The sequence below is a fragment of the Xiphophorus couchianus genome, chromosome 3 (genome assembly GCF_001444195.1).
Source record: "Xiphophorus couchianus chromosome 3, X_couchianus-1.0, whole genome shotgun sequence".
NCBI lineage: Eukaryota > Metazoa > Chordata > Actinopteri > Cyprinodontiformes > Poeciliidae > Xiphophorus > Xiphophorus couchianus.
The window spans coordinates 14155771-14166505 of record NC_040230.1 but is presented as its reverse complement, the minus strand read 5'-3'; the positions used below and the strand labels follow the sequence as shown (position 1 = coordinate 14166505).

The window sequence follows — 10735 nt, the reverse complement described above, 5'->3', positions numbered from 1 at the left end:
TGTAGGCACTTTTAAAACTTGTCTTATGTTTACAAAGATTGTTCAAAGCTTATGAAATTACTTTAAACTTTTCCACATCTTTCTCCCTGACCTGTTTGCTGCGTTGCTTGTTGCCCATGATGCTGCTTGTTCATTAAATGTTCTCTAACAAACTTCACAGAACAGCTGGATTTATAATGAGTTTAAATAGTTCATTGTTACTAAATATGTGACCTCTGACAATGCAATCCAATTGGTTACACCTGATTTTACTTGCAGGTATAGGGGGTCAGATTAAAATTTATTTTATTTGTAAAAAAAAGAAGAAGAAAAGAAATCCTTGTATTATTTCCCTTCCACCTAGTCACGAGTGGCCATGGGCCATGTGTTGGTCATAAAATATTCCAATAAAATGCAACAAAAAAAGTTTAAGAGGTGTGAATACTTTTCCAAGTTAAGGCAAGATGCAAAGTTGTGCGTCTTTAAATCCCACTGTGACCATCTGAACTGTCATCTTTGTACCAAAGGAGTTGGTGCAGAAAAGACGAAAAACAGATGAGGGGGGATTGAATTTACCAGAGGGGAATCTTTTTTGTGTATGTCTAGAGTGGGAGCCTCTTCTGCACCTCACAGCATGAATTTGGCCCGGGCTTTGGCCTTGTCTCGCCTGCGCAGCGGGGTGCTTTCCTGACCGGGCCGCCCAGGGGAGGGGTACCTGCAGCCGCCTCCGATACTGGCCAGGAGGGAGAGCCTGGTGGGCGGGATGGGACGAAGCTGGAATGGAAAGAGGCTCGGTGGTTCCAGGAACTGACATGTGCTGGAGTTATGAAATCTTCAGGTAGAACACAGTAACGTAGCTCTAAAAGAAAATATTTGCTCTTGCGTTTCCCAGCGGCCAGGAGAGGAAGACGCTGCTTTAAGTCTCAGGGTGAAATCAAAAGCTTCTGTTCCAGGGGAGGACGAAAGTTATTATTGGAGCAGGTCGGCTGGCGCTGGCAACGTATGAACCAAGAACAACACCAAGTTTATGGATCAGGCGGTCTCCTCACTGAGACAATATTTTCCATCCATTTTGTTTGGTTGACCAAACATCACGTATTCAAAGTTTATCAAACACTCAGTCATCCCTGCAGACCTGAAGGGAGTTTAATCACATGATATATGGAGTTCTGCCCAAAAACCTGTCCTGTGTGCAGACTCAGAGAAATTAAACCACTCTGTGTGCTTTAATATCTGCAAAGTATGATTTTTGGAAGCATTTCACCTTTACATGAGGTGGAAGCCTCCATCTTCTGTCATTGTGGTATGACCTAAAGGTCCAAGAATCACAAGGTTTTACTTGGAAGCTCGTGATTTCAAATGAAGTTGGCTCTTCGTCTGCGAGAAATTCCATCCAAATGGACAAATGTGCTGTGCAAGTTTCAGCTGTCTGCTAACGGTGAATGGATTTTGCATTAACTTCACAACAGAAGCGCCCCCTGTGGTGTGCCTGCGCATGGCTGTGGAGAATATAAATGCATCTGGAACATTATGTTCAGAGGTAACCGGACTGAGTAACTGGAAACACATGGCACACTGGAATAACGGCCTCTGTAGCTTCTCCAGGTGCCATGATTCGCCATGTAACGCTCTTATTCAAATGCAAGTGCAACAAATATACATGCATGACATTAATGATCTATTTGACCTGTCAAGTTCTTCACTTTGATTCATTTTGAAATCAAAAATGCAAATGTGTTTGAATTTATTGTGCGATTTTTCCTAGTTTATACAAAATCGAATATTTATAATTTACATATTAACTTAAACCACATTTAGTAGCCATCAAAAAGGTCCGCAACACAAATTTTGCCCAGATACTTGTAAATAAATATAAAAATGACAGAGGTTTAATAATTGCTTACTTTCTCCATTTAAAGCCCAGTTATATGTGTTTTGGACATGACTGTCTTATTGAAGCTTCAGCCATTTGTGGATTTAAGGTCAGGTTAAAAAACTTGTAGGTAATTCTCCATTTTTCATCAATTTTGATGGAATAATCGACCTTTTGAGAATTAAAATTTAAAAAGTAAACAAGACCCTAATAAAGATGGCTTGACTATAATTCTAACATGAGTCTTAGACAAAATCCTCAATAAACTTAACGTATTCACTCAATTCTTGTTTTAAAAAGTCATTTTAATTCTTACTTGTGTACTTATCTCACTGTGGAAAAAACATATGATTCAACCCAACATTAAATGTCCCAAAATTATTGTGATTTTCATGTTTCTGATAAACGTATGTAAACTTTAGACAAAACTCCTGGAAGCTGTTTAATGTCAACACACACCTAAACCCTACTAGTAGGTCGAAATGTTTATTCTCAGTCACTTCTTTTGGATTAGTAAAGAAAAATTCAGGCTATTTAAAGCCCAGACATTATGATTAGTTGTTTATGTCACTTTCTCCCCTCCAAATACTGCAAATATGTAGATTTGAACAACACCTTTACCCTAATTACTATTTAAAAATGAGCATTATTCAGATTATTTTAAAAGAATTATGTAATGAACTTTTTTTGGTGTGAAGTTTTCTTATAATATTTAGTTTAGAGCTACAATAAAAGATACAGTTTTTCATAAAAACCTTTTAGTAAATGTCTTCCATTAAGTTTAGCAAATATATAACGGCATAGGACAAATTTTTCTCTTTTTTTTTGTCAGACTGACTCAAAGTTTTAAAGGTACATTTTTGGGGAGTCGATTAATTATCTTGTGTGTTTTTTCTATCCTAAAGGTTCTCAGAGGTATGCAGCAGTCCAGTGTGGGAGACAGATATGAGTCGTAAATATATCAAACCAGCAAACATCTCATCCCACGGTCAATTTCTTAAACCCCAAGACATCTCCTCCCAGACACCATCCGTCCAAACATTTAGCGCATCTGACTGTGCAAGTGCGACGCCACTATCCCATTTGTTCTAGCATCCCTCCCCCCTCATCCTTTCTGCTTGCTGTCAAACAACAGTATTTGCTCATCTGTGTCAAAGAGCAGCAGGATCTGCAGTGCAGCCTTTGAGTCAGACAGACTTGGGTTTTGTCCTTACAGGAAAAGTAAAAAAAAAAAACACAGGGCAACTAAAAAACAAACTTTCCATTTTTCTCTTTTTCTTCTGTAATGGAAGAAACTATGATGGATAGCCTTGACCACTCTTTTGGTTACCTTTTGTGCCATGGTGTATTGTTTGCTAGAGATCCAAAATTAGAAAATAACTTCTGTATTAAAGAGGAAATGACTGTATGAAATATAGAGAGCAAATTCTTTATTCAGGAATACATGTGACAATGAAAACCTAATTTAGCATTAATAGCAGGAAAGGCCATGCAGCACATTGTGTAATTAATGATAATAAGTACATTTTTACCCAAACCCAAACATGCAGGTCAAGATTACAGAAAACTCGTTTTTCTTAAAGATATGTCAAAGGTCAGAAGCAGAAAACAAAAACCCTGCAGACATGCTCAAACATAATTTATTATGTCAACAAACAATGTCTCAGAAAAATATCCCTTTGAGTTCCTGGCCAGACACAACCAGTTGTCTAAAAACAAACATTATCATTGAGTTTTTTCTAAAAACAAGCAGAAATGTGTCAGAGGGTTCACTGGAAATGCAACACATTCGCAACATATGATATCTGGTCTGCAGTCTTAAAATTATTGCTTTTATTTGCATAATAAACCAGTCGACTCCATTTCTTTGTACATGTAATTTCTGTAGATATTAATTATTGCTATGTTAAATACTGAACAAATTAAAAAATATATAAGCAATTCCATCCACTGAGATAAATTTGTGCCTTTCAACAATATTCACACCTTGAACGTTTTCACATTTTTCTCGTTAAAATCACAAACCTCTGTGTGTCTTATTTGAACTTTTTGTTATTGACTAACACAAATTTGTGCATAATTGTGAAGTGGAAGGAAAATGGTACATGACTCTCAAAATGTCTTGCAAATAAAACTTTAAAAGTTGTAGTCTTTATATTTGTTCAGCCCCTTTCACTCCAATAATCTGAAATAAAATTCATTGCAATCTTTTGACATCTTTAGTGAACACAGCCCAACAGTTTGTGGCTTTTTCCTAATCTAAATCCATCTGTTCTGTGAAGTCATTGGACAATAAACAGCATCAAGGCGACCAAGAAACACAGCAGAGTCAACGTTGTAAACTTTATCCCTGAGCTCTGATCACCACGCAATCCATCTTCTGAGAACGGAAATGCCACAGATGCAAACCTACCAGGGAAAGACCGTCCACCTAAACAGAGTATCAGAGCTTTATTTAGACTCTATGCTCGGCGTAAAAAGCAATGTATCCACCATTTAAATGGCAGTGGCAGTGTAATGCTGTGGGACCTGGAAGTTGGTCAGAGTCTGTGGGAAGACGGATGGAACTAAATACAGGGTAGAAAACCTGTTAGAGGTGGCAAAAGATTTCAGATTGTGTTGAATGTTCACCTTCAAGCAGGACAATGACAATTAAAAATGTTTAGATCAGAGCATGTTGAAATCTTGGAATGGATTAGACCTAAATCTTATTGAAAATTGTTAGCAAGAATTAAAAATGATTGAAAACTTTCAGTCTCTACAATGCATAGGCTCTGAATTCAAATGAATGGTACACTTTCCTTCTTGTTCACAATTACGCCCTATTTTGTGTTGATTTTTCACACAACTTCCCAATAACATACACTGACATCTGTGGTTCTGCAAAGAAAGTGGAAAAGTTACTTTTCAAGGCGATGTATCAATTAATTTTTTTAGAATTTTTGAGAAACATTTTCCTCTTTCTCAGGTAAAATTCAATATCAACTATTTTCTCTGATAAAGCAAACATTGTCCTTTCATAAAGTTTTCGTACAAAGTGCTATCATTTGTTCAACATCCTCATTGCTTCCATCTTTGGTAGCCAATACTGGAACTTCTGAAGCATCCTTATGCCTTTTTAGAACTGCACATTAGTGCACTCCACCTTTCTCAAATTAAACAAAATGTGTGTCAAACTTTGGGCAGCAAACTCTTTTTTTTGTGATGCAACCATTTTAAAGATATTAATGAAAGTTTTCAGAGGTCAATAAGCCCCCCCCCCCCACATCTACAAAATCAAACAAATTTGATGTCAATCAACTGCCTCAAAAATGTGCTACAAACAGTAAAATTGATTGAGACCAAATTAGTTTTATTTTGTAAATGTGGGGAGCAGTTTGACCTTTGATGACCTCTGGAAACATTTATAAATATCTTTAAAATTATAGCGAAACAAATTAAGATTTTTGCTGCACAAACATTTGACACCAATGTAGTTTGATCTGAAGACAGTGGAGGGTCAACTCCACTCAGGAGGTTGTTGAGGATGTGACATCACTGCAGGGGGCTGCCCTTGCGGCAGAGCTGATTGGCTGATGCGAGCATCTGCCTGTTTGGTTTCCGCTTCCCAGTCAGTAACGTGTAGAAGAAAGGATTGACACAGGAGTTTCCATAAGTGAGTCCTGTTAGGATGCGGTTCACCGTCACCTGGGTCCCCACCGGTAATGTCCGAAGCATGTCGGGCTGGTAGAGGGGGAGCAGCTGCCAGATCCAGAAGGGGAGGAAACAGGCCCAAAAGGCCAGGACGATACCCAGGATGAGGAGCAGAACTTTGGGTTTTGGTGCTCGGGGAGTGCTCGCCGCGCCGGTTCCGTTCGCCCAGGCTGGCTGGGTCTGTGAAACCCAGTAGAGCCGGCCCAGAGTGGCGTAAAGTCCTCCGATGGCCAGCCCAGGGCCGAGGATGCTGGTGCAGAAAAGCACGCTCAGATACGCCTTGGAGCTCTGCTCGTCCCACGCCGGGACGCAGAGCTGTCCCTCGCCGCCCTCCCCGTCCTCCAGGTGCAAGGTGATCATCATGGGCAGGCTAAGAGCCACCGCCAGACCCCACGCCAGGGTGACCCGCAGCAGGTTGGAGGAGCTGGAAGAGGAGGTGCGCAGGGGATGGGCTACTGCTCTGTAGCGATCCATGCTCATGGCAGTGAGGGTGAAGATGGAGGCGTGCATGGTGAGGAGGTCCAGACTCAGTAGGAGGCGGCAGCCCAGCTCCCCGAAGGCCCATCCGGATGCCAGGCTGTCGTACACGATGAAGGGAGCGGTGAAAAGGTAGAGCAGGTCGGCAAGCGCCAGGCTCAGCACCTGGAGGTGAAGAGAGGTGGAAGAGGGCGAGGAGGAGGGGGAGGAAGGAGAGGCAGAGTTCGCAAGACAGGAAGGGACGGGTATTCTTGTTAGGCAGCAGGCCAGTCCAGCTCCACGTCTTCTCCTAACTCTGCTGCGCCTCAGAAGGAGAATCAAAGTGTAAAGGTTTCCTGTGATGCCCAGTAGGGAGAGGAGTGAGAGGAGTGAGCAGAAGAGAGCGGTGGAGGCAAAGCTGGGCGATGGAGAGATGGAGGGAGAGGAGGAGGGCGCGGAGAGGTTCTGGATGGGAGTGAGGGTGTAGAGAGCTGTGGGGGCTAAAGACGGGTCCATTATGCTAAAAGGTTAGCAGGTTAGGGGGAATCGTCAGACTGTTGTGTAGGAGAGGAAGAAAGACAAATAGGTGATGTGGTGCAAATCAAAATATAAAAGCAGATGTAGAGAAGAACATGACATGAGTTATTTTCTGTAGATTCTAGAGAAATTAAGAGTGCCTATATTGTATTGTGTTTTTTATGGTACAGCCACACACTTCAAGGTATTTTAATTTGATTTTATAAGGTAGATTAATTCAAAATCATGCTTAATTGTGAAATGGAGGATAAAGTAATTAATTTTCAAAATTTCTTATGAATACAAATCAGAGTCCTACTCAGTCCATCACCTGGTCATAGAAAGAGTATAAAGCACAAGTACAAACCATCAAGAACATGGCTGTCCACCTAGACCAGGGGTCTGCAACTTTTACAATCCAAAGATTCATTTTCACCCTCTATCCAGTAACATAGAACCTGTTTAGATCCACAAATGCTGCATCTGTTTGAAAAATAAATATCTATCATAAATAATTAGTCATTTTTAAATAACCATTGATTTGTTTCTATTTTTAGATTTTGAAATATCCTGTTTAAAAGTTTCTGTTTAAACTTTTGCATAAACAGAATAGATACATTTTCTGTGGAATATATTTGTGGAAAATTGTGTTTAAAAAAATCAGTGTTTCCAAATTAAAAAATAAGTGATCTAAAAATAATAAATTATATATATATATATATATACAGTATATATATTTGAGCACTTGTGACAGTCACCACATGGATGTTGTGAACAATGTTCCAGCGAACCCTGTTTCTGTCTGCTTCAGTTTCATTTACCCCCATTCAAATTCTGACAGCAGATAATGTGAAGAATGTCACATAAACATGATTAAATGAAAATGTCAGCAAATCCAGAATGGTTTATGTTCCAGCAGGAACCTGCTCTGGTTGGCACAGCCATCACGGTTTTATTGTTACACGGGGAGTCTGCGTTGGCCGGGCTTTTTAAAAGGGAGGGGAGGTCTTCAATTCAAGACGGTAAATCTGCATGGAAAACCTCCCCCTTTAGGTCAACAGTTGGGCAGCAATTAGGTGAAACAGTACCGGAACATGAAAGACAGCCGATCTTATTAGCAAGCAAGTTATAAATGGCCAAGGTTTTGTTTGGATTTCTTGTGCTCCTTTTGCGCACCGGTGGTTTGGATGGGGACCGGCGCGTGTAAATTTGCCGAGTCATAACGCAGCAGGACTCAAGCCTGATGCTGCGCTCTGTTGAGAAAAAAATTAAACACTCATTTTGAGAGAGGAGAGCATCATGTTCGCTTCAAAACACACAGTTCTGTGCAGAGATGTCTTCATGACACCAAAATGAGGCTGACAGACTCGGCCTGTGACCCGGATGGCTACTGCCTGCCGCTGCGCTTCCTGCGGCTCCCTTTACATGACTAATTACATACATAATACACCGTGTTACATCTCTGTGTTTTATATTTTACTATGAACATTTTAATAATCCAAAAGAATTCACTAGTTAAATTAAACTCTTGCATTTTAAACAACGCTGTTGGAAAAATAATGCTGGTTGCATTATGTTTAATAGCGCGAAGACCATACTAAATAATGTATTTCATTGACTTTAGTTGTAGTAAAATGCCATTTTGAATATATTTGTGGGAGAAAAACCTATATTTTCCAATACTCTAACTGAAATACATTTAAATTAAACACATTTTATGACATTTAAGTAATTTTCAACTTACTTTCTGAGATGTAAAATCCTGGACGTTACAAAATAATGTTCCTGGGTTGAAACCACTCAGTTCCCATCCTGAAATCTCCTCATTTTGGTTTGTTCAGATGAGGAGGATTGGTATTTAATATTTAAAGCTGGGCTTCATGTGAAGTTTGGGGTGTGCGGTTCAGTCCTCAGTGCTGCTCTCTGTCAGTCCTCAGTTTCTGAGTTGTCTGAGTCAGTCCGAGGATCCAGTGTGAGTCACACAAAGGGGGTGGGATGAGAAATCAAGGGGGCTTCTCCTGCATCCAGACTCCATGTTTATATTAGGCTCGGCAAAGCCCCCAACTGAGTGAACTAAACGTGAGAACATATTTAATTCAATACAGAGTTTTACTTAATTATTCCTAAATAATCTAGCCTGTGATTGAAATCTGTTTTAATGATTTGACCCTTTAACCCTAAATGTTTCATATAATTATGATTTGCACATCTCAGTTGCTTTTGAGTTATGGCTTCATGCGAAGCTTTTCTTTCCGCTGCTTTGCCTCTGAGCTGTCCTATAAGAATTTGAAACACTTAAAGTAGCATTCTGTTTCTGTCTGTTTTTATTTCTACTGTACTTTACAACCACATTAAATCATACTCTTGATCATAGTTTGATGACTTTCTAATAGTTTCAGGGAAGCATAAAATCTAAATGGGAATTTACTGGAAAAATTTACATCCGCACCAATAAATTGACTATAAATAGAAATATTTTTGAGCTGAAAGCTTGTTTCCATTCTTTTATGAAACAGCGATTCATTCATTAAGAGGAATTATGTTGATTTGCTTAATGAAAATGCATACATTTTTAATTTTTTATAATGAAAAATATATGGAATCTTTTTACCTAAACACTTTATGTTAATGTTTAAGAACGCAGTACCAGTACTGGTAAAAATTTCAGCCATTGATGCATGATGTCCATTTTAAGGTTGTTAATTGCAATTTCATACCAAAGGGAAATCAGAAGAGTCTCATAGATTAGCAGGATATTGCTATCGTGAATATTGTTTGTGAACTTAGACTGGCTGTGTTGTGGATTTAGAAGATAATCTGATTATTCCTGCATAATCCAAACATCCAAAACTGATGGTCGGCCATTTTCAGTCAGAGTTTTCAGCTAGAAAGTAGAATTCATGGTGTCAGCAACGTAAGCCTCTATATTTGACTGTCAGTATGATATTTCAGAAGTTAGAATTTTCTTGTCAGTTTTCAGAATATATTTCATGAAAACATAAATATTCTTTGATGAAGCTGTGCTTGTTTTGGGCAGCAGATTGGCCTCTTATTACTCAGATCTCTGAGGCCTGCAGGGATTCGGTGTTGTTCTGGGTTCTTCTGTGACTTCCTGGATTAGTCGAAGATGCTCTCCAGGAATAATTTTGGTAGACTAGGAGTGATCACAATTTTTCCATGTGGTTGATGATGGTTTTCACTGTGAAATTTGTAACACCCTGATAGACTGATGGATCCTAAAGGCCAGGGCCAGACATGTAATTTTTTTAATGCTTTTTGCCCACTTTGTGTTGCCAGACTGCTGATAATCAGGCCTGGGTGCGGCTGATGAAATTTAATATGTTTAATTACCTTTAATCAAGATTTCAGAAGGATGGCAATAGACTTTTTCTCTTAATGCATTAAATTATATATTTGTATTTAAATAGGTTATGTTTGTTTGGAATTAAAACTTGTATGATGATCTAAGACATATAAGTGCACTTCTGTACACCGTCAATAGACACACATATTCATTTAAATGTTTTTTTTGTTGTTTTTTTAAACAGTTTCTCTCTGAAGTCACCGCTGTGAAAGTGTTGCAAAGTTTCAGACATACATGATTCATTAGAGATATTGGAGGTAATTGTTCAAGATAATTCCCAAACACAAAGTCTGACCTTTTGGTAGATTTCTGGGAAAACACAAAGACAGAAAAGTCAACCTGAAGCAGATTCGGACCATATTGAACACTTTGTGATATGGAATTTTTTTTTATATACGTTCAAACGGACTTTAAGCTCAGTTTCCCCTCATTGCATGTGTGAAGTTCAGAAAGGGGCCTCGTGTTGCTGTTATTTGCTGTCATTTTGTGACGCACCTCCATAACTGACAGTTCAACTCTGGCCCAATGTCAATACCACAACAGTTCTTGTTCGCACTCAATCTGTCCAACCCTCACAAGGGGATTTATACCGTGATCTGGTGTTTAAACTACAGAGGAAATTAACTATCCAATGTACTGGCCCGGATCAACATCTTTCCATGCGGGAGGCAGTGCAGCTTTACTGGTGGACACTCCGACTGCATCACTGAATAAACCGGCCTTTCAGGAGATATCAGAAGCAGATCCCAGCTGCCTGCTACCAGCCGAGTTGTTTTTGGCTCAGCAGTTGTCAAACCCACAGCTGTGGTCTGCCAGCTTCTAGAAGCTAGGCGGCTTGGAAATGATTTAAGTTG

The 10735-nt window shown here is 39.4% G+C and overlaps 1 protein-coding gene across 1 annotated transcript; it reads right to left on the bottom strand.

The window, feature by feature from the left end:
• Window positions 1-3262: 3262 nt before the first annotated feature.
• On the bottom strand, window positions 3263-6984 carry uts2r3 (urotensin-2 receptor 3). The gene has a single exon (XM_028009449.1). The coding sequence runs from the start codon at window positions 6515-6517 to the stop codon at window positions 5387-5389; it is 1131 nt and encodes a 376-aa protein (XP_027865250.1). The 5' UTR covers window positions 6518-6984; the 3' UTR covers window positions 3263-5386.
• Window positions 6985-10735: the final 3751 nt, after the last annotated feature.

Coding starts and splice junctions, on each gene's coding strand:
- uts2r3 (XM_028009449.1), bottom strand. CDS start 6,517: ATGGACCCGTCTTTAGCCCCCACAGCTCTCTACACCCTCACTCCCATC.